A 23043-nucleotide genomic window follows, 5' to 3' on the forward strand; every position below is an offset into this window, starting at 1 on the left:
GGAAAATCAGCCCCCTCCGCCCCGCAGGCCTCCCTCCGCGCCCCCCCCCCCCCCCCCAAAAAAAAACGGTCGGCTGAAGTTTCTCAGGCCCGGTATTTGAACGTGGCCCCCGATCGGTTCCCTCCTCTTTGGAGATTCTCCCTGTGGGGCAGATTGGAGACCAACTCGCTGCTCTCCCCCCGCCACTCGTGGCCTCTTGTGAATCTGTGAGGCTCCCATCGATGCCATTTTAGCGCTTTGGGGTTCCTGTTGTCTCGTTAGCAAGCTGGGTTCTGGACAGCGCATTGCTCCGTGGCTCCCTTGGCTTTCCTCTCCCCCCTTCCTCTCTTCGTGGAGCCTCTCGGCTCGTCCTTCCTGCATGGGGCTTAGCTCTGAGCCTGGGGTCGTGGCTGCGCTTGGGGAATTCCTCTGCTTTGCTCTTCCCGGGGAGAAGAGCGTCGATCGTAGTCTTGACCCTTTCGAGCGAGCCCCTTCCGGCTCCGATTAGAAACAGGCGGGCTTGTCGAAGGGCTCGCGGCGTATTAGCGTCGGACCGCGGGCGTGCCCGGAACTCACGGAAAACTAAACCTGACCGGGCCTCGCCTCGTTGGGCAGAGCCGAGTGCTTCGAACGAGCGCGCCCGAGGTGAGCGACGTGGTAGCCCCGGAACAGCTGGGCGGGGGCCGCCCGTAGCTTGGCGGTCGTGACCGTTCAGGATCCTAACGGGGGGGGGGGGGGGGGGGGGGGGAAGAAACGCAAGCTCGGGAGAACCCGATCTCCTTGAAACCCACTTCGGCTGGGAGCGAAATGGAATGACGGCGTAACGTGCCCGGGTCATTCGGTTTTCTCTCTCCCCTCCCACGGAGCGAGCGCAGCAGACATCCCTCACCCCGGGGGATGGTGTGAGAATCCGAGGCGGCGACTGAGGTGAAAGTAATCTTCTAAAAATAAAGCATTCTAAAAATCCGAGGTGGTATTATTGCTTCCGTCGTCGTCGTCTGTCGTGATGTCGTCCAATCTTCTCGGAGACCGGTCGGCAAAGGAAGGCTCGTCTCTCTCTCTCTCTCTCTTTCTCTCTTTTTTTCCCCCCTCCAGCTGGTTGCAAGCTGTCTGTGCCCCCCTGTGCTTCGTGGTCTAGCGCCGTGGCTCCGAGGCAGCGCTTTTTATCCCTGACAGCTCTCGTTCCTCCCTCAGCTCCAGCGTCGGACGACGAAGGCAGCACCGCGGCGACCGATGGCTCCACCCTGCGGACCTCCCCCGCCGACCACGGCGGCAGCGTGGGCTCGGAGAGCGGAGGGAGCGCCGTGGACTCGGTGGCCGGCGAGCACAGCGGTAATGAGACGTTCGGGCGGGCCCAGCCTCTGGGGATGGGGTGGCTCTCCGGGCCCCGGGCCCAGGCTTCTGGGACCCGGTTTCCCTCTTCAGCAAGTCATCATCATCATCATCGTGGTATTTGGTAAGCGCTTAATACGCGCCAAGCACCGTTGTAAGCGCCGGGGTGGATACGAGGCGATCAGGTTGTCCCACGTGGGGCTCGCGGTCTTAATCCCCATCTTACAGATGAGGTAGCCGAGGCGCAGGGAGGTTGAGAGACTTGTCCACAGTCACCCAGCGGGCAGTGGTGGAGCCGGGATTAGAACCCGTGACCTCTGACGCCCAGGCTCTTCCCACGAAGCCGCGCGGCTTCTCAGGCGGTTGTGTTATCGAGCGCTTACGTGGGCAGAGCACTGTCCTGGACGCTCGGGAGAGCGTAATGTAACAGAGCTGGCAGATACGTATGGGATTTCACCTGGAAGGTCGACTTAGCCACCCCGCTGGAGCCCGGGAGGCCTGGCTTGTCTCGGGGGCCGGGTTTCGGCCGTGTCCCTCCCGGAGCGGGTGTCGTGGTGGCGCTTGAGTTGGGTGGCTGAGTAGATGGCATATAGTTCAATCAACGGTATTTATTGAGCGCTTGCTGGGTGCCGAGCACTGTACTAGGCGCCTGGGAGAGTGCGTCACAGCCGGGCCGTGACGACACATTCCTTCTCACCGCGGTTACAGGCTAGAGGCAGCCTGCTCGTTTGAGGGACCTCATTCGGTTGCCTGGATTTAAAGAATGGTCCCCGTAGATTCAGTCGAATAATCGATCCGTGGTATTTGTCGGCGCAGAGCACCGTACTAGAGAAGCAGCGTGGCTCAGTGGGAAGGGCCCGGGCTTGGGGGTCACAGGTCATGGGTTCGAATCCGGGCGCTCCGTGTGACTGTGGGCAAGTCACTTCACTTCCTCTGGGCCTCGGTTCCCTCATCCGTAAAATGGGGATGAAGACTGGGAGCCTCACGTGGGGCAACCCGATTCCCCCGTATCCACCCCGGCGCTCAGAACAGTGCTCGGCACATAGTAAGCGCTTAACAGATGCCAACATTATTATTATTATTATTATTACTACATTACAACAGAATTAGACATGTTCCCTGCCCATAACGAGCTTATAGTCTAGAGGGCTTCAGTGGGCATTTGAGGTAGCCTGCCCCGCCACCCAGCCTGTCTTCCGAAAGAGTCCCTGCCCAAAGGCGAGGGGGTTTTCGGGGGGCCGGGGGAGGTCTCTCCCGGAGCGTCGCGGACAGACCCGCGTCGCCCGTTTCCCCGCAGTTTCGGGCCGCAGCAGCGCCTACGGAGATGCCACCGCCGAGGGACACCCGGCCGGGCCGGGCAGCGTCAGCTCAAGCACCGGGGCCATCAGCACCACCACGGGGCAGCAGGAAGGCGATGGCTCGGAGGGGGAAGGAGAAGCCGAAGGAGATGTCCACACCAGTAACAGGTCGGGGGGACGGTGGCTCCCGTTTCTCAAAGATTCCCCGGGGCCAGGAGAGCGCGGTCTTTGGCGAGAGGCAGAGGGGGCCTCCGTTCGAAGAAAACAGGCATAGAGAACCTCAGTGACGTCATAAATCCGGACCGGCTCTCCGGAGGCCTTGGAGCCTATTTCCGGGTTCGGGTAGACCCACGGGTCACTTCCAGATGAGTCCTGTTCTCAGAGATCCTCTGGGGTGGGTGTTTTCTTAAACCCCTTTCGACATACCGTCCCAGGGCGTAACTGCTTCTTCCGCCTTCAGACTCTCAAGCTTCTTCATCGGCACCATCCTCCTCAATTCTGAGATTAGGTCCTGCAGGTAGGGCGGAGGCCAAGTGATAGCAGTCCTGGGAGTTCAGGATCGGAAGGGTGACGGTCTCTGCAGGGGTCGGAACCGGGGAGGGCGGCTTGATAGCCTCGAGGCTTTTCCCTTCAGTCCTGTCCTCAAGGGACTGTCGTCTTGCAAAAGCCCCACGGGAGACTCTCTTCTCTGTGACCCCGGTGCCTTTAACCTGTTTCTCTTAGGAAAGTCTCGTAGATTTGCAGAACTTTCTGAGTCGTTAATACGGTCCAAGTAGGCTTCCGACCAAACTGTCACCTTAAGTCGGTGTTTCGGAAAGCTCTGGGTCCCTCGACTCTGACTGCTTCTCCCATCCCTTTCCTCGCCGTCCCGTGTCCCTGCCTGCTTCCATTTTCCCCCAGCCGGTTCTTTCCCAGTATGTCCCCGGCAGCCTTGGCGGAGCCCGTTTCCCTCCGACTTGGGGCTGAAACGAGGCCTCCCCGGGTGCGTTCCTGAATTATCCTGAATTACCCCGAATAGGTTTGTCCCTGGGACCAGGTGGTTAGGAGGAGGGATCCGGGCGATCCGGTCCCTCGCGCCTAACTTAGGGAGACCCGTGTGTGCTGGATCTGGGGTGCGAGCGGCGCGCCTCTGACGTTTGCCCCGTTCTCCGTTTCCCAGGCTGCATATGGTCCGCCTGATGCTGTTGGAGAGACTGCTCCAGACCTTGCCGCAGCTGCGCGGTGTGGGCGGGGTCCGGGCCATTCCTTACATGCAGGTACCGATCGGAAGTGTCACCCCGGGGGCTCGGGAGGGGTCGTCGGCATTCACCGAGCCGCGGCACTCACCCGCCCGGTGTTCCTTTCTCCCGGGAGGGGTTTGCGGGGCCGGGGTGGCCAGGGAGGGGGGGCCGCTCGCTGGAACAATCGCTTTGTTGTCTTAAACCCTCCGCCTCGGCCGCCGCGGTTTTGCAATAATCCCTCGCCCCTCCCCGGCCAACCCCTCGGGGATGCGGGGCGGATTAGTGGAGAACCTCTGTGCCGAATCTCAAGCTCCTTGGGGAGACCCCGCCGGGGAAGCGTCCGGTGGCGGGGCGGTGTTAGGAACCGCCGCCTCTTGCAAGATGGGGCCCCCCCGACCCTGGCCGCTTGGGCTTCGGACGGCCGAAGGAGCACAGCCCTCCCTGTGAAAGTGGTAATCGGTTAGGATGGGCGAGCCGAGGTTGGTGGAATTTTGCCAGGTCTCTTGGAGAGCTCCGGGGTGGCAACCCGGGGTCCCGTCCATGGCCCGTCCGCTGCCTTTCAGGTCATTCTGATGCTTACCACCGACCTGGATGGGGAAGATGAGAAGGACAAGGGAGCCCTGGACAATCTGCTCTCCCAACTGATCGCGGAACTGGGCATGGATAAGAAGGTAAACCCGAGAGTCCGGCCGGGCAGGCCGGAGGGTCACCTTGAGTCTCCCATCTGCCCCGGAGGGGTCAGCCTGGCTTCCGGTTGGTGTCGGGGAGATGACTCCATCCGGCCAGTCATTTGTCTCCAAATGATCGGCCGTCCGTGGTATCGAGGCTAAGGATAAGGGCGCCCGTAGCCCGAGGTCACGTGGGCCCGTCCTGTCCCCGTTGCACTAAGGTGGCGGAACACGTAGTGCCGGTGATTGGCTTCCGGCCGAAGAAATGGAGGCCCGGGAGCTTCGGGTTGGGGGCTCGGGTGCGGTCTGGGTTCCGGGCTCCTCTGTGCTACTGACCGCGCCGTCCCCATCCGTAGGACGTGTCTAAGAAGAATGAGCGCTGCGCCCTGAATGAAGTGCATTTGGTCGTGATGAGGCTGTTGAGCGTCTTCATGTCCAGGACCAAATCGGGATCCAAGTCCTCCATCTGTGAGGTAGGCCCGGGCCCGGGCCCCGGGGCTGAGTTGAGCCGAGGCATCCGACTGGGGGAGGGCCGGTGTGCCCAGCAGCCTTCAGATCACTGGAGGCCGTTTCCAATCAATCAGTCAGCGGTGGTATTTATCGAGCACTTACTACGTGCCGAGCACTGCCCCGAGGCGCGGGAGAGTACGATACGACAGAATAAGCGGACACCTTCCCCGCCCGAGATGAGCTTACCGTCCAGAGAGGGAGGAGACGTTAATACACGGTCACCGTTAATATATAATTTTAAAGGTACGTACGTAGATAACGTTCGTGCGTTTCCCAGGGCCAAGGGTCGTCTCCCGGGAAAGGGTATCCGTGGCCAGGACCGGGTCTTGCGAGAGTGACGCGGAAGGAAAAATCCGCAGAAGCAGCTGTGCCTCGAGTTAGGTCCCGGGCTTCATCGCCTGTCCTGTCACTCTCAAGTGCCTCTCCGGGCCCCGGCTCTTTCGAACGACACCTTCCACGCGGGGGCCGAAGGGGATCGGCGTCTCCATTACGGAGAAGCCGCAGTTTGGCCTGCCGGGCATCCGGTCGCTAAGAGGATTCCTGTGCTGTTCGTTGCTCCCGTGGCGCGGTAATCGGGCCAAGAGAAAGCAGAGCCCGTGGGTGGCGGAAAGGAGATTAACTCAAAGCGGGGAGGTTAGAATTTGAGACTAAACGCCATCCCGTTTTAATGAGCTCAGGAGCCGTGGGGGTGGTTGGGATCCGTAGAGCGCCCCTAATGGTTTTCCTTGCCGCGGCTCTCTCCCCCACGCCGGCGTTCCCTCGAGCGTCTCCTCCTCGTCTCCTTCCGAAGCCGGCCGGGTGGAGGGGCCCTTAGAGTGAGGGTAGCCTTGCAGGTGATCCCCGGACTGTTAGACGTCCTCTCTCCTAAGGCTCGGCCTGGCGGCTCTTGAAACGGAAACGGCGCCCGCCTTAACGCACGGGAGAATCCCCGACCGACTAATCCGCGGTCGATCCCGCCCCCGCCCCCCACTCCTGGGCCCCTAGCACATGTGTTCTGGGAAGATTAGACTTAAAGAGGAGATGTGGCTCTGTTTTCCCGCTCCGTGCAGCGGTTCGAAAGAATTCCCAGCCGATATCCGAGGGGAGATGTTCGAACGGCTCTGGTCCGGCCCTCCTCCCCCCGCCCCCCCCCCCCCCCCAGCCGAAGTTCTCATCACCGTCAGTGGTATCCGTCGGGTGTTTGGGAGAGTGTAATACCACGGGGTCGGTCGACACGTTCCCTGCCCACGATGATCTCCCCCCGATCCCGCTGACAGCCGATCGGAATCCCGAGGTCCCCGGGGGCCGGCGCCGCCCTCTCCTGAGCCTCCTTGCCTCTTTCCCCCTTTCCCTTTCAGTCGTCCTCCCTCATCTCCAGCGCCACGGCAGCGGCCCTGCTGAGCTCCGGGGCCGTGGACTACTGCCTGCATGTGCTCAAGTCCCTGCTGGACTACTGGAAGGGCCAACAGAACGACGAGGAGCCGGCCGCCGCCAGCCAGCTGCTGAAGCCTCACACCACCACGTCTCCTCCGGACATGAGCCCCTTCTTCCTCCGCCAGTACGTGAAGGTGAGTCCCTCCCGGGCCGCTGCCCTCTGGAACCAACGGCCGCTTCCCGTGCCCTGCTCTACTCATCTGTGAAATGGGTATTTGGATCCCCGCTGCCTTGGTCTCTCTGTTTCCGCGGTCCTTGCCAAGCGCTTGCTGTGTGCTAGGCGCTGTGTTAAGCGCCGGGGAGGGTACAGGGTAACCGGGTTAGACACCGTCTCTGTCCAGAATGGGGCTCGCAGTCTCGGTGACGCCCATTTTACGGATGAGGTAACTGGGGCGCTGAGAAGCGAAGTGACTCGCCTGAGGTCACAGAGCAGGCAAGCGGATGAGCCGGGATTAGAACCCAGGGTCCTCTGACTGCTGGGCCCGCGCTCCTTCCACGAAGCCATTCTGCTTTCTGTCCGATGGGGCTCTGTCCACGTGGATCATTATCTCGAATCGTGGCGCGGTGCTTGTAGTAAGCGTTGAATACTTTTAAATGTCTTTTTCCCCCTCACCGCGTCTTAAAGGGACTGAAAGTTCAGCCCTCTCGGGTCGCGAGGAGTAAAGGTGCAGATCGCTCCCTGACTACGGTCTATTTTGCCACTCCCGCTTCATGCAGCGGGAGCATCCACGGTCCTCAGCGTCGGGCGGACGCTGGCCCGTTAACCGGAAAGTGCCCTAATGATGATAGTGGTGGTATTTGCTAAGCGCTTACCATGTGCAGAGCCCTGTTCTAAGCGCCGGGGGAGATCCGGGGTCATCAGGTCGTCCCACGTGGGGCTCACGGTCGTCATCCCCATTTGACGGATGAGGGAACCGAGGCCCAGAGGAGTGAAGCGACCTGCCCACAGTCGCACAGCCGACACGGGGCAGACGGAGCCGCTTGGCTGGCAGGGTAGATAGGGCGGTCGCCCCGGGCCCGGAGTCTCTGTGGCAGGTCCACCCCGACTCACCCCCCCCCCCCCCGCCCCCGGACGGCCCTCCTCTCGGACGCCGCCTTTCCCTCCGCTGCATTGCGGTTCTAGCCTGAGACTGACTGGCCCCCCGCTGTCCCCTGGCTTGCCCCGTTCGGTAGCGTGAAGATCCGGGGAACAGAGAGTCTCCGGAGTTTCGGGGCCTGGCACTTTCCGTGTTCACCGAAACTCTAGTCTTCCCCGGTGAGGCTCTGCTCTGTTTCTCTCCCTGCCACTCTCACCCGCCCCCGCCCCCCTCCCCGCTCGGCCTTCGGGGCCCTTCTCGTCGTCCGATCCTTTCGCCCGCTCCTGTGATCTACTCCCAGGTGGAGCGGTGGGGGAGAAAGGAGCAGTGGTCATGGCTTCTAGGTTTACAATGTAATCTCTCCTTCAGGAAGCTTCTTTAGGTGACGGGATACTCCCGGTTGGCAAAGAAAGGTACCGCTCCCCGGGGCGGGATGCCCACTCAGGGCTGGCTCCAAGAGGGGATTTACGAGCTTAAATCCTCAGTCGCTGCTTTCTTTTCAAATTCTTTTGGCTTCACGGCTCTGCTGTCCACATCGGCGCAATCAGCCCAACGCCATGAGCAGCAGGATAAGATGTTCGTTCTTACGAGCGAGGAGACCGGTCTGTACCGTAACCGTTGCATGTGATTAGAATCCCCTCAGGGGCTCGGAGGCTCCGTCGGCCCTCAGACGGAGCGATTGGTCCCGGCTTGGGATGGCTTCGTGTTTAGCATGAGCTTGCCTAGCAAACACTGAGCCGGCGTCCTCTCCAGTCGCTGCGGACCACGGAATCGGGGTCCCACCTGTCTCCCGTGCACGTTCTCTCCTTTCAGGGCCACGCTGCCGACGTGTTCGAAGCCTACACTCAGCTCCTGACGGAGATGGTGTTGCGCCTTCCCTACCAAATCAAGAAGATCGCCGACACCAACTCTCGAATCCCGCCCCCCGTCTTCGACCACTCTTGGTTCTACTTCCTGTCAGAGGTAAGCGGGAGCGGCGAGGGGCCTCGTTCTGTCGGACCGTCTCGGGGGACCTGTTGCTCCCGCCGGTCCTGGCCAGGGTTGGCTCTGGCTCTCCAGAGTCCCTAAGGGAATACAGGTGAACCTTCGCCAGCGGACGGACTCGCCGTTTCGAACCTTCCCGTTGGGATTCGTAGCCGGCAAGATTCAGATCGACTAAAGCCACCTACCTCCCCCACACGCACACCCTCCCGCCTCGGTCTATTTGAGTGCCGGGGCTTACAGTGGTCCCTCACTTCTAGGTGACTTCTGGCATTTACTGCCTGACATTTACGAGGGAAGCGGCGGGGCCGAGTGGGCAGGGCACGGGCCTGGGAGTCGGAGGACCCGGGTTCCGATCCCGGCTCCGCCACTTGTCTGCCGGGTGACCTTGGGCAAGTTATTTCTTTGGGCCTCAGTTCCCTCATCTGTAAAATGGGGATCGACTGGGAAGCCCACGTGGGGTACGGACCGTGTCCGATCTCATCAGGTTGAGTCGCCCCCGGCGCGGTGCCTGGCGCGGAGTGAGCACTTAACGACTGCCGTTTAAAAAAGAAAGAAAAAAAGATTACAGTCGTTCCTCAGCCCCCCCGAAGGTCCTGGCTGACTTGAACCGGATAATTTGAGACCACTTCACGCTAGCGTTAGCTAAAGAGGGATCTTCGGTGTATCCGCGGGAGGTGCCTTTTGGCCGAATGGGTCGCAGAAGACAACACTCTGAAAGTATCGTAAGCAGCGTGGCTCGGTGGGAAGAGCACGGGCTTTGGAGTCGGAGGTCATGGGTTCGAATCCCGGATCGGCCACTTGTCAGCTGTGTGACTTTGGGCGAGTCACTTCACTTCTCGGTGCCTCAGTTACCTCATCTGTAAAATGGGGATTAAGACTGTGAGCCCCACGTGGGACAGCCTGATCCCCCCCCCCCGTCTCCCTCAGCGCTTAGAACGGTGCTCGGCACATAGTAAGCGCTTAACAGGTACCCACATTCAGAGTCGTATTATCCAGGACGTACTTAAACGTGGCTTACGGATCATGTCCGTGTATTATGTCCCCACCCCGTTTCGTACCGTGTTCAGTGTATTGTCTTTCGTCCATTTCTTTGGACCACGGGAAAGCATCAGCCGTTTTGCATTATTTCCTTTGGGCCCCGGGACTTTGTTTCCTTTAACGCTCTTTTCGCGGAACCAGTCGAGGTGCTTCCTGGACAGAATAACCCGAGAAAGGAAGTACTTCCCCAGCCAGAAGTGGCCGTTTTCAGTGGCGTTGCTAGGCTGGCTTCGGCGATCAAGTGTGGGGGAGCTCTCTCCCCGGCTCTGTCGTCGAGGCAGTTATTCTCGTGTCTCTCTTCCCCCAAGATTCTTCCCGCCGGTTCAGTCCCCCGGGGTCACTAGGAAGCAAGGGACATGAGTGGGGCTGCAGGTACCTCTCCCCTGGTTCCCACCTGAGCTCGGGAAGGCTAATACGTTGAGGATTGGGAGGCCAGCGAGTGGAAATGGGAAAGCCCCCGATGGCGCCGGGGATGCTGTGGCTTCGACTCGGGGGCCGCGATCCGCATCTCCCCTGCCGACCGGCCTCTCTTTCTCCAGTATCTAATGATTCAGCAGACTCCGTTCGTTCGCCGCCAAGTCCGCAAACTCCTGCTCTTCATCTGCGGCTCCAAGGAGAAGTACCGCCAGCTCCGCGATCTCCACACCTTGGACTCCCACGTGCGCGGGATCAAAAAGCTGCTGGAGGAGCAGGGCATCTTCCTGCGGGCCAGCGTGGTGACCGCCAGCTCGGGGTCCGCCTTGCAGTACGACACGCTCATCAGCCTGGTAAGAGGAGCCGGCTCGATGCGTCGACCCGGGGGTCTTCACTGAGCGCTCCACTGTGTGCCGAGCGCCTGCGGGCGTACCCTACAGCAGAGTCGGTTTCCGAGTTTCCCGCCCGCAACGAGCTTACAGTCTAGAGGGGGAGATGGGGTTTTGGGAGGGCTTTGGCCGCCGAGAGGGCCGTGGCCCCTCTGACGGGGGAGGGAGTTCAAGACCGGGGAGAACAGTGTGAGCGGAAGGTCGGAGACCGGAGAATGGAGAGATCCGGCTAGAAGATTGCCCTGCGAGAAGTGAAGACGGCAGCGGGTGAAGAGAGCAGGAAGGAAAGGCGGGGCCGGACGGCGGGGAGCCTCGGAGCCTTTTTTTGTCTGTCCGGAGGTTTTTTGTCTTGTTACGGAGAAGCCCGGGAAGCCAGCGGGGGCTATTGAGGAGAGGAGAGAAGGTGGGCCGAGCAGCGGTTCAGTAAGATGAAATGTGCGACTGCGCCTAATATAGCTTGGAGAGGGGTCAGGATGGGCCGTGAATACGGGAAGGGATAAGAGCTTAATCCCGGCCTCTCGCGGGAGACTCTCCGTCGCCGACTTCGGGTTCCCTTCGTGTGGTGTAAATTGCCGTATCGGTGAGGTCGTCTGGGATACAGACCCCGTCCCCAGGGGGCTTCCGCTCTCTCTTCTCGAGCGGTCAGGGTCTGGACTTCGGGTGGCTTGGCCGACTCCCTGTTTCGTGCTTTAGATGGAGCACCTGAAGGCCTGTGCGGAGATCGCCACCCAGCGCACCATCAACTGGCAAAAGTTCTGCATCAAGGATGATTGTAAGTAGTCTCTCCACCCCCCGGCCTGAGGGGTCCGGCTCACCGGAAGTACAAGGGGGAGGTCGCGAGGGCGGGGTTGCCGTCTGTACGGTATTGAATTCCTCTGGACCGACTCCAGGGAGGGTTGATTTCTGGTGGCGGAGACCAGCCGAGGTCGGTCAGTCGATCACGTGATTTATTGAGTGCTCACCGTGGGCCGAGCGTTGTGTTAAGCGCTTGGGAGAGTACGATTGAATAGCGTCGGCGGACGCGTTCCCGGCTCTAGGGTTTACGGTCCGGAGGAGGAGATGGACACAGGGTCAGTTACGAAGATGTCCGGAAGGGCTGTCGGGCTGAGTTTGGGGTGGCTTAGAGGATAGGGCACAAGCCCTGGAGTCAGAAGGTCCTGGGTTCCAATCCCAGCTCCGCCACATGTCTGCCGTGTCCCCTTGGGCCGGTCGCTTCACTTCTCCGGGCCTCGGTTACCTCATCTATGAAACGGGGATTGAGACTGTGAGCTCCACATGGGCCAGGGACTGTGTCCGACCAGATCTGCTGTATCCATCCCAGAGCTTAGTACGGTGCCCGGCACGTGGTAAGCGCTTAACATGTACCCTAATTATTATTATTCTCTGGGCTTCGGTTACCCCATCTGTGAAATGGGGATTGAGACTGTGAGCCCCATATGGGACAGGGGCGGTGCCCAACCTGATTGACTGGTATCCACCCCAGTGTTTAGAACGGCGCTTGGCATGTAGCAGGCGCTTGACGGGTACCGTAATTATTATCGTTATTATACTAAGGACCCCAAGGGTACAGCTCCGATTGCCGGTGATGCGGCTGGAGGACAGAGGGGAGGTCTGGGGCCCTGGCAGACCCTGACACTGCGGGAGCTGGCCAAGGTCGTTCCCACAGCTTTTGTTACCAGCGTCACCGTTAGCAAGCAGCGTGGCCTAGCGGGAAAGAGCACAGGCCTGGGAGTCAGAGGACCCGGGTTCTAATCCCGGCTCCGCCACTTCCCCACAGGCTACTCTGTGACCCTGGGAAAGTCACTTCTCTGTGCCTTAGTTCCCTCACCTTATAAAATGGGGATTGAATCCTACTCCTCTGCTTAGATTGAGCCCCTTGTGGGAAAGGAACTGTGTCCAACCTGAATGACTTATTTCAGTCCCAGTGCTTAGTAATAATAATAATAATAATAATGTTGGTATTTGTTAAGCGCTTACTATGTGCCGAGCACCGTTCTAAGCGCTGGGGTAGACACAGGGGAATCAGGTCGTCCCCCGTGGGGCTCACGGTCTTAATCCCCATTTTACAGTTGAGGGAACTGAGGCACCGAGAAGTTAAGTGACTCGCCCACAGTCACACAGCCGACGAGTGGCAGAGCTGGGATTCGAACTCGTGAGCCCTGACTCCAAAGCCCGTGCTCTTTCCACTGAGCCACTTAGTGTGGTACTTGGCAGGTAGTAAACTCCCAAGAAATATCATCATTGTCATTTACGGGGTTTTTCTTTTGTATACGGTCTAAAATAGTTGCCGCTCGTTTCTTGAAGAGCTTACAGTCTAAAGGCTGGGGGTGGGGGGGGTGGGGGGCGGGGTGCCAATTTTCAGAAAACAATTAACATTTAGAATAGACATTTCATAAAAATAAAATTCCCGCGCCGGGACTCGAAACAGCTCTAGGTCCGCTAAATAGTCGTTCCCACACTGGGATTTCCGAAGCGGCGTGGCTCGGTGGAAAGAGCACGGGCTCTGGAGTCAGAGGTCATGAGTTCGAATCCCAGCTCTGCCACTCGTCGGCTGTGTGACTGTGGGCGAGTCTCTTCGCTTCTCCGTGCCTCAGACAGCTCATCTGTAAAATGGGGATTAAGACCGGGAGCCCCACGTGGGCCAGCCCGATTCCCCCGTGTCTACCCCAGCGCTCGGAACAGTGCTCGGCACATGGTAGGCGCTTAACAGATACCAACATCATTATTTTTAGGGTTTGCCTGGTTTTCCGTTCAAAGCGCTCGTGACTATTTTAGGTGCCCAGTCCGGAGCTGCGGCACACTGCTGCCCGGACGCTAGTTAGGTTGCGGCATTCGACCCAGACGCGAACCCGCCTTCTCTCCCCTCCGCAGCAGTCCTGTATTTCCTCCTCCAAGTCAGCTTTCTGGTGGATGAGGGGGTGTCCCCCGTGCTGCTGCAACTGCTGTCCTGTGCCCTGTGCGGCAGCAAAGTGCTCTCCGCGGCCTCCTCCTCCGGCCCGTCCGGCTCCTCTTCCTCCTCCGGCCCGGGGGCCTCCGGCTCGGGACAGCCGGCAGCGCAGAGCAAGTCGTCCACCAAGAAGAGCAAAAAGGAAGAGAAGGAAAAAGAGAAAGAGAGTGAGCTCCCGTTCGCCCCGTTGTTCAGAGGTTGGGGGGGGGCGATGGGGGAGGGCGGCGTCAAGCCCAACGTCAGGACCTCCGGTCCTGGTCACCCGAGGTCTCTCTGCCTCGTGCTGTTCTGGGGGCGTCACCTACGCTGCCAACATCCCCCTCCTCCCCCCCGCTATTTCGGCAGCTCGCCGCGTCGCCCTTTGGATCCCGGAGGTGACCCTCGGATGACGTAGGATTTCCTCACCAGGCCCCCTCCCCGCCGCCCCCGAGGTTCACACTTGAACTGTTAACGACGTGGCGACTTGGGAAACCCCGCTCACGTGCCGTCTGCTGGGTTCCCCTGGCCGGCCCACTGTCCCCCAATCGGTGGTATCTCCTGAGCGCCCACTGTGGGCAGAGCACCGTACTGAGCGCCTGGGAGAGCGCAATGCGCCGAGGAGCCCCGCCCACAAGAAGCTTACGGCACAGAAGGGGAGACGGAAACGGAAAAGGAGTTACAGATTGCCTGACGTTTTGATGTCTGTCTCCCCCCGTTTAGACCGGGAGTCCGTCGTTGGGCAGGGAGCGTCTCCATCTGTTTGCCCAATCGTCCATTCCGAGCGCTCAGTACGGCGCTCTGCGCACAGTGAGCGCTCAGTAAGCAGGACCGAACGGATGCGCCCGTGATAAATGCGGTGGGGCCGAGGGCGGGTACAGATCCAAGTGCCGCGAGACCTCTGGCCGAGCTGCCGAAGAGGCGTAGGGTCCCTTGAAAGCGAGAGGCTGCAGTGGAATTTGATCCCGAAATTCCGTAGAGGGACGCGGCCGCCGCCCTCCCCCCCCCCCCCCCCCGGCCTCTCTTTTCCTAACCTTCCCGAACTGCCGCTCTTTAGGCGAGAGCTCCGGGAGTCAGGAGGACCAGCTGTGCACGGCCCTGGTGAATCAGCTGAACAAATTTGCCGACAAGGAGACTCTCATCCAGTTCCTGCGCTGCTTCCTTCTGGAGTCCAACTCCTCTTCTGTCCGCTGGCAAGCCCACTGCTTAGCCCTGCACATCTACAGGTGGGGCTGGCTGCAGTCTCCGGGGGGGGGGGGGGGGGGGGGGGGGTGGGGTGGATGATGACAGCTCCGTGTCGCTCGGACGGTCCCCCCGAGGGGTGGACGATAACAGCTCTGAGCGACCCTCCCCCCGACTTGGCTCCCGGCTGCGCCGAGCGCCCGCCGTCCTTCGCGGTTGTCAGACCCCGTACTCGTCAGTGTTGGGGCTTCCGGCACCGCTCGTGCAAATAGTTAGATTCCCCCCCCGCCCCCCCCGGCCCGAAACAACGGGGGCTTTCTGATCTAATCCAGCCGGCCACCCTGTCACCCAGATCGCGTCCGGCTTTGAGCGGGAGGCAGCCCGGCCTAGAATACAGACCCGGGAGTCAGGAGACGCGGCTTCTGGTTCCAGGTTGCCGGGCGACCTTGGATGATGATGATAATGTCGGTATCTGTTAAGCGCTTACTGCGTGCAGAGCGCCGTTCTAGGCGCTGGGGGAGATACGGGGTCGTCGGGGTTGTCCCACGTGAGGCTCGCAGTCTTCATCCCCATTTGACAGCGTGAGGGAACTGAGGCCCAGAGAAGTGAAGTGACTCGCCCACGGTCACACAGCTGACAAGTGGCGGAGCCGGAATTCGAAGCGTGGCTCAGCGGAAAGAGCACGGGCTTTGGGGTCAGGGGTCATGGGTTCGAATCTCGGCCCCGGCCGCCTGTCAGCTGTGGGACTTTGGGCAAGTCACTTCACTTCTCGGTGCCTCAGTTCCCTCATCTGTAAAATGGGGATGAAGACTGTGAGCCCCACGGGGGACGACCTGATTCCCCTGCGTCTACCCCAGCGCTTAGAACAGTGCTCGGCACAGAGTGAGCGCTTAACGGGTACCGACATTTTTATTAATTCGAACCCATGACCCCTGACTCCCAGGCCCGCGCTCTCGCCGCTGAGCCACGCTGCTTCTCGTGAGTGTCCTGACCTCTCGGGGCCTCAGTTTTCTCATCTGTCAGAGGGGGACCGGTTAGACTGTGAGCCCCCGGAATGTCAGGGATCAGGTTTAATTCCCACCTGTGGATTATCTCCCGGGACATAGTAGAGTATTCTGCCCCCCCCCCCCCCCGGTAAGCTCTTAAAAATTAAAATTACTACCGGCACATGGATGAGGCAGCTCAAAACCTCTGGGCTGATTGGACCCGGCCCTCCCTGGACCCAACTCAAGCAGCCCCTTGGCTCGGGAGGCCCGAGTCTGGTCTACGATCAGAAATGAGTCCGGGCCAAACCTGAAGGGCCCTAGGCCTCCCTCACGTCAGTCCGTCGGTTGTATTTATTGAGCACTTACCGTGTGCCGAGCACTGTGCGAAGCGCTTGAGAGCGTACACCGCAACAGTATAGCAGACGCACTCCCTGCCCAGAAGGAGCTTACGGTCTAGAGGGGAGACGGTATATAAATAAATAAAATTACAAATGGGTGTAAAGGCTGTGGGGCTGTTGTACACGAGTGCTCACCCGTGGACGGTCACACGTATGAAACCACTAAGGTGCAAGCGTGTCGGTCAGTCGGTGATATTTATTCTTCCTCTGTGCAGAGCACTGTGCTAAATGCAGTAGAAAATAGTAGCCAGGAGCCACGCCCTCGAGGAGGTTACCCAGTCTAGTAGGGGATTCAGGCACGGAGATGAATTACGAGCACAGGGAAGCGAGGGTTGTTAGATAAGCACGTGAGGGCTGGTAGGATGAGGGGAGTCCGTGAGTTAATACCAAAGCGCCGAGAAGCACTGGAGCTTCGAGGGAAGATCCCGGGCCTGGAAGTCAGCCGACCTGGGTTCTGATCCCGACTCTGGTACTTGATTGCCGTGTGATTTCGGGCAAGTCACTTAACCTCTGTGCCTCCGTCTCCTCATCCGTCAGTTGGGGATGCAGTACCCGTTCTACCTCCTACTTAGACAGCGGGCCCCGGGTGTGGGATAGAGTATCCGACCTGATTATCTTGTGCTTACCTCCGGCGTATAGTAAGCACTTAATACCATAATGATAAATTCACTCGTATCTATCCCAGCGCTTAGAGCTGGGCTTGTCGCATAGTTAAGTCCTTAGCGAGTCCCGTAACCAATAATTAGGTGAGCTCCTATCTTTCCTCCTCCACTCACTCGCCACTAGCGAGGCCTGGGCAACTTTCTGCGTGGCATTGGGTTTGTTTCTGGAGTATTAGCGCCTGAGGACGTCCCCCTGGCCCTGACATACCCTAGCCCGGGAGTGCTGAAGGGAGGCCACAGAGGCTCCGGAACTGATTGGGTTTCAGCTGTAGTGGAAGTTGACCCAGCCCCGTCTAATTCAAATTCCATATTCTCTGTGCTGCCCCGCTTTGGTGTCCGAGAGCATCTGCGTATAGGCGGTGCTCGCCACTAGGCCGCCCGTGTCTTTTACGTTCTAGAAGCCCGTGGGGCATCCGTACAGGAGCACGTGCGGGTCATATGGACAACAGTGCCGGTTCTGACCCCGACCCCTGCCCAGTTCGGGCTGGACCTTCGGTGGGCCTGGGGCTCCGAAAACGTTGGTTGAGGTGTGGTCTCTACCCTGGATGTCTTTCCTTCTGAGCCCCGACCAGATATTACGGAGGCAGAAGACTGCTCCTTGGCTCTTCCTTCCAAAGGGACGTGTAATTTTGAGTCTCGGTTCTCTAGGGAGGTACAGGCCAGACCTGGTCACCGAGCGACACCCTAGACTCTGTGGACACAGTTGTTACAACTTTGACCCCATCTTCATTTTAATTCACTTTGGTAGACATTGTAAACGACGACCGTGACAGTATAACAGGGGATAATCCGGGTGGGTCCCGGGTCCTCTGTTGGCTTTTGGGGCCCTCTAATAACCCAGAGGTGAACTTCCCCATCAGTGGTGTCATCTTCGAGTACCAAGAGCACACGTGGATGTTTTCGTTACTGGCTGACGGGAACAGGCTGCCGTTTGGGAAGAGCGGCAGGCTTCCCGGCACGTGGGAATTCTTGCTAAGGTTTCGCAGGTCGGGAGAAGACCCCATGATTTATCTCTTTGGGGATCAATCGCTAAGAGGTCTGAACAAATGGAGACCGCTCCCAGCTCACCCGTGGTTCTACCTAGCTTGCCGCGGAGCTGTTTACAGCGAAAGGGCCTCAGTCCCTCCTGCACCCCAGTAACCCGTGCTGTCATTTGCCTGCAGGAACTCCAACAAGTCTCAACAGGAGCTCCTGTTGGACCTGATGTGGTCCATCTGGCCGGAACTCCCAGCTTACGGCCGGAAGGCTGCGCAGTTTGTGGATCTCCTGGGTTACTTCTCCCTGAAAACCCCCCAGACGGAGAAGAAGGTAACTTTGTGGAGAAGGTGGGGAAGGTTCACCGGCCACCCTCCTATTTTCTCCGTATATTTCCCTTCCTCAGTTAAGTAGGTTGTGGCTAACTCTGAAAGAGACCTTGGGTTTCTTGGTGAAGGTTTACTAAACTCCCACAGGGTGTATACGGCGCGGTCATCGGTAGAGCTTGTGGACACGATAACGGAAGGATTCACTGAGGTCCTCCCAGGCTGGAAATATTGCAAAAGGCCTTTGGGGGAACCGGCAAAAGGAATAAAAGATGTGATTCCCTCCCTTAAGGAGCGTACATTCTGTTAGGGAAGACTGTAGACGTAACTAACGAATATACCGTCTTTAAGAGTGAGGAGGCGGATAAAGATATCCGTTCTCTGGCTTCCTGACCTGAGCCGGAATTGCTTTATTGCCCCAAATCTGAAAATGTCTCCGTAGCTGTCGAGTATATCTTTCCCCCAAACCTTGGGAGCTTTTAAGTGGATGGAATCAGTGGGATAAGTTGGGGCGACAGGATCGGAAGACTCAGTGAATTGGAAGTCCCTTGGGAAACCAACACCCCGGTCTTAAAATGGGAGGCAGAAATGGTCATTTGGCCTCTCGGTCTTTTTTTTTTTTTTTTTTTTTTTAACCTTCAGTTATTTTCATTCCAGTTAAAGGAATATTCCCAGAAGGCAGTGGAGATTCTCCGAACCCAAAACCACATCCTCACCAACCATCCCAATTCCAACATTTACAAGTAAGTTTTTTTCCCTGCCTCCTTCCTCATCTTCAGAAAAGCCTGGCTCCATTCAGTCGAGCATTTGAATGCCTCCAGACAACCCTGTTCCTGGGGCGGTTCTCACGGAATTGGGAAACTGGTTGGAGAAAGTATTCATTCATTCAGCAGTATTTATTGAGCACTTACTATGTGCAGAGCACTGTACTGAGCGCTTGGAATATACAAGTCGGCAACAGAAAGTATGGTCTCTGCCCTCAAGGAGCTTGTGGTCTAATCTGGAGGTGGTCGTGGGTCAAAGTGGGAATTTGAGGAGGTCTGCGAGAGACACCCTGTGTGGCTCTCCGTCCGTCAGCGTACGATTCCCAGATGGATTTCATACCGCCGTCGTAATACTGTATGTATTATAATATTATGATATTATATAGGTGAGGAGGGCTGGTAAGCAGTAAAAAAGCGTGTGCTTGTGCAGCCATGTCTGGAAGGAAATAGGGCTCTGATGTGTGATGTGGGAGAGAAGAGGAGATTCCACGTACCTCCCTCCTTCTTTCTCAGTGGCTTTTGTCCTTCAGTTGTTGAATTCTGATGATGGATCTGTGAGTTCTTTCCTGGGACTTCACTGCCATCTAAGGACAACTCCCTTCTTCCAACCCCTTTGTGCCCGAGGTTGGGGTGGGGATAAGGATGGGCGATTGATGAACTAGGCAGTCGGTCAGTTCATCAGTTGACTGACTGATTGAGCGCTTACCATAAGCAGAGCACTGTAGTGAGCACCGGGGAGAATACAACACATAGAGCTGATAGGTTTGATCCCAGCCCGCAAGGAGCTTACAGTCCAGAGGGGTGACAGGCGTTAAAGTGAATTACAGGAAGCAGAGTACTAGGATGTGGACATAAGAGAAGCAGCGTGGCTCATGGGAAAGAGCCCGGGCTCGGGAGTCAGAGGTCGTGGGTTCTAATCCCGGCTCCGCCACTTGTCAGCTTTTGTGTGACTTCGGGCAAGTCACTTCACTTCTCTGGGCCTCAGTTACCTCTTCTGTAAAATGGGGGCTGAGACTGTGAGCCCCTGGGGCAACCTGATCACCTTGTATCCCATAGCGCTTAGAGCAGTTGGTTTGCACATAGTAAGCGCTTAACAAATACCATTATTATTATTAGAGGCGCTTAGCAAATACCATTATTATTATTGTAAGCGCTGGGGATCGGGTGAGTGTCAAAGTAAGGGGTAATAATGATAATGTTGGTATTTGTTCAGCACTTACTATGTGCAGAGCACTGTTCTAAGCGCTGGGGTAGATATAGGGCAATCAGGTTGTCATTCATTCATTCAATAGTATTTATTGAGCAGTTACTATGTGCAGAGCACTGTACTAGGCGCTTGGAATGTACAGATCGGCGACAGAGACAGGAGGTTGTCCCATGTGAGGCTCACAGTCTCCATCCCCATTTTACAGATGAGGTCACTGAGGCACGGAGCAGTGAAGTGAGTCGCCCACAGTCACACAGCTGACAAGTGGCAGCGCGGGATTCGAACCCATGACCTCCGGCTCCCAAACCCGGGCCCTTTCCACTGCGCCACGCTGCTTCCACCCGAGTGGTTAGGCGACACAGAAGGGGAGACGAGTAAAGAAACGAAGGCTTAATCAGGGAAGGCTTGCTCCCCCTCTAGACTGTGAGCCCATTTTGAGCGGGGAATGTCTACCAAGTTTGTTATATTACACCCCCCCCAAGCGCTTAATAGTCCTCTGCCCCCAGTAAGTGCTCAAGCAATACAAATAATAAATAACAGAGAAGCAGTGTGGCCTAGTGGAAAGAGCACAGACCTGGGTCTCAGAGGGCCTGGCTTCTAATCCCAGCTCCACCACTTGACGCTGTGTGGCCTTGGGCAAGTCACTTCACCTCCCCTGTGCCTCGGTTACCTCGTCCATAAAACGGGGATCGAGACCGCGAGCCCCACGTGGGACGACCTGATTACCTTGTATTTACCTCAGGGCTTAGAACGGTGCTCGGCACATAGTAAGTGCCGAACAGATACCACAATTATAATTATTAATAAATGCTGTTAACTGATTTGAAGGCCTCTTGGAGGAGATACGGTTTTAAGCCGTGGTGACAACTTGCAGGAAGCTTTCCCGTGGCTCGAAAAAAGCAGATTTCTTCACCTATTACGACCTGATATGTATTTTTCCCCCCCCCCCCCCCCCCAGCACCCTGTCTGGCCTGGTGGAGTTTGATGGCTATTACCTGGAGAGCGACCCCTGCTTGGTCTGCAACAACCCAGAAGTGCCGTTCTGTGTAAGTCACAGGGTTCTGATGGAGGCTACGAGCTTATTATTAAGAATTAACTAATAATATGATGATGATCGTGATATTCGTTAAGCACCTACTGTATGCCAGGCACTGTACTAACCGCTGGAGCTGCTGCTGCTGCTCTTTTGTGCGAGGCATGGAGTAGATACAAGTTAAGCGGGTTAAGCGCTGTTCTAAACGCTGGAGTAGACGCCAGCAGACCAGGGTGGACTGCGTCCCCGTCCCCCGTGGGGCTCGCGCATTTAATTCCCATTTTACAGGTAAGCGAACAGATACCACATTATTATCCTCATGCTGGTTTCGTATTTATTATTTTCCAGTACATCAAGTTGTCTTCCATCAAGGTGGACACCCGCTACACCACCACCCAGCAGGTAGTGAAGCTGATCGGGAGTCACACCGTCAGCAAAGTGACCGTGAAGATCGGAGACCTGAAACGGACCAAGATGGTGCGGACCGTCAACCTCTACTACAACAATCGGACCGTGCAAGCCATCGTGGAGCTGAAGAACAAGTACGGGCTCTTACACTGGGCGAGGGAAATGGCGGTCTTAAGGCCCGGGTCGCGGTACCCGCTGCGATTCCCTGAGTGGGGAAGAACTGCTTTCCCCCAAACACTCGTACCTCCTCGGACCATTTTCTCGTCTCTTTTTTAATGGTTAAGGACTCGGTCTCTGCCGGGCACGTGGTACTCATAGGACACGGTCCCTGTCCCACACGGGGCTCTCGTTCTTAATCCCCATCTTACGGGTCCGGAGAAGCGAAGGGACTCCCCCAAGGTTACACAGCAGACAAGGGGCGGAGTCAGGACTAGAACCCAGGTCCTTCCGACTCCCAGGTCCGTGCTCTGGCCATTAGTCCACGCTGCTTCACCTTTGTTGCCGTAGTCCTGGAAATGGAAATGCCCTTCCCCTTCAGAAAGTCACCTTCCCCAGAGTCTGGAAGCTGCAGGATCCTCGTGCTGACTTTGGGGAGGCCCAATTTTCCAGGAATTCCCAGTCCCGCAAGAAGAACCAGCCAGCCACGTTCCTGGCCGGGTTTTGAATTTCTTTATTCCGACGGTAACCGGACTATCCGGGTCGGGCTTAGGGAGGGGCAGGGCGAGACCCCGCCGATAGACTATGGAGGAGACTGGATGCGACCTGACAGCTTGCTTCATCGTCACCCGTGCAGATTCCCAACTCCCCCGTAGCAGGAAACATCCTCATGGTAGTTTCTCCGCCAGGAATCCCTCCCCCGGCCACACGGATACTCCCCTCTCGCTCACTGACGTCGTCGGCAGCCGCTGCGTTGAATAGATGTAACCGCTGCCCCCTCCTCCTCTCTCCCCTCCCCGTCCTAGCCCGGCCCCCAGATCGTGGGTTGTACAGTATGAACCGCGACGAGCTGAACGCGTCTTTTAGAATGGGACCTGCCATCGCGTTCGGCTTGAAGAGCCCATCGGTCAGTCGTATTCATTGAGCGCTTACTGGGTGCAGAGCACTGTACTAAGCGCTTGGGTGAGTACAGTATAAAACAGACACATTCCCTGCCCTAGCTTATAAGTAGGTAAATTAGGGAAAAGTGCCTAAGTGCTGGGGGAGGCCGGAATGCAGGGTACAAATTCAAGTTGGAAGGGCGATGCGGGGGGGGTGTGGGAGTGGGAGCCATGGTTAAACTTGGAAGCCAGAGAAGCAGCGTGGCTCGGTGGAAAGAGCGCGGGCTTGGGAGTCACAGGGCGCGGGTTCTAGTCCCGGCTCCGCCGCTGGTCAGTTGTGTGACCTTGGGCGAGTCGCTTCACTTCTCTGTGCCCGTTACCTCATCTGTCAAATGGGGATTAAAACCGTGAGCCCCACGTGGGACAACCTGATCACCTCGTATCCCCCAGCGCTTAGAACAGTGCTTTGCACCTAGTAAAGCGCGTAACAAATACCACAGTTTATTTTTATTTATTTTAAGCTTGGGAGTATTGATGGCGCTCGGCCCGTCTGAACAAAATACGTGCCTCATCTGCCAGCCAGGGGCAGTTCCTGGGAACAGAGTTCTCGGAAGCTGAATCTTCTTGAGGTTCCCTTTAGTCGGTCGCATTTATTGAGTACTTACCACGTGCAGACCACTGCACGAGGGGCTTGGGAGAGCAACAGAATTAGCAGACCCGTTCCTTGCCCGCGGTGAGCTTACCGTCTAGAGGTGGGTCGACTGTAAGGTCCTTGTGGGCAAGTACTGTGTCTAACAACTCTGCTATACGACCCTCGGGGG

General features: G+C 57.7%; 1 protein-coding gene across 1 annotated transcript in view; it reads left to right on the forward strand.

Moving 5' to 3' along the window:
* Positions 1-23043, forward strand: part of UBR4 (ubiquitin protein ligase E3 component n-recognin 4) — a gene marked incomplete at its 5' end in the record, with an annotated part of 148943 nt that overhangs the window by 79877 nt on the left and 46023 nt on the right. Inside the window, 15 exon segments of the mRNA XM_029064851.2 lie at positions 1174-1311; positions 2609-2777; positions 3769-3865; positions 4393-4500; positions 4854-4970; positions 6345-6554; positions 8310-8459; positions 10058-10285; positions 11015-11093; positions 13193-13435; positions 14302-14470; positions 17636-17780; positions 18431-18516; positions 20703-20790; positions 21126-21319. Of these exon segments, the coding sequence (XP_028920684.2) occupies positions 1174-1311; positions 2609-2777; positions 3769-3865; positions 4393-4500; positions 4854-4970; positions 6345-6554; positions 8310-8459; positions 10058-10285; positions 11015-11093; positions 13193-13435; positions 14302-14470; positions 17636-17780; positions 18431-18516; positions 20703-20790; positions 21126-21319 (2221 nt within the window).

The sequence above is a fragment of the Ornithorhynchus anatinus genome, chromosome 5 (assembly GCF_004115215.2).
Source record: "Ornithorhynchus anatinus isolate Pmale09 chromosome 5, mOrnAna1.pri.v4, whole genome shotgun sequence".
Lineage (NCBI taxonomy): Eukaryota > Metazoa > Chordata > Mammalia > Monotremata > Ornithorhynchidae > Ornithorhynchus > Ornithorhynchus anatinus.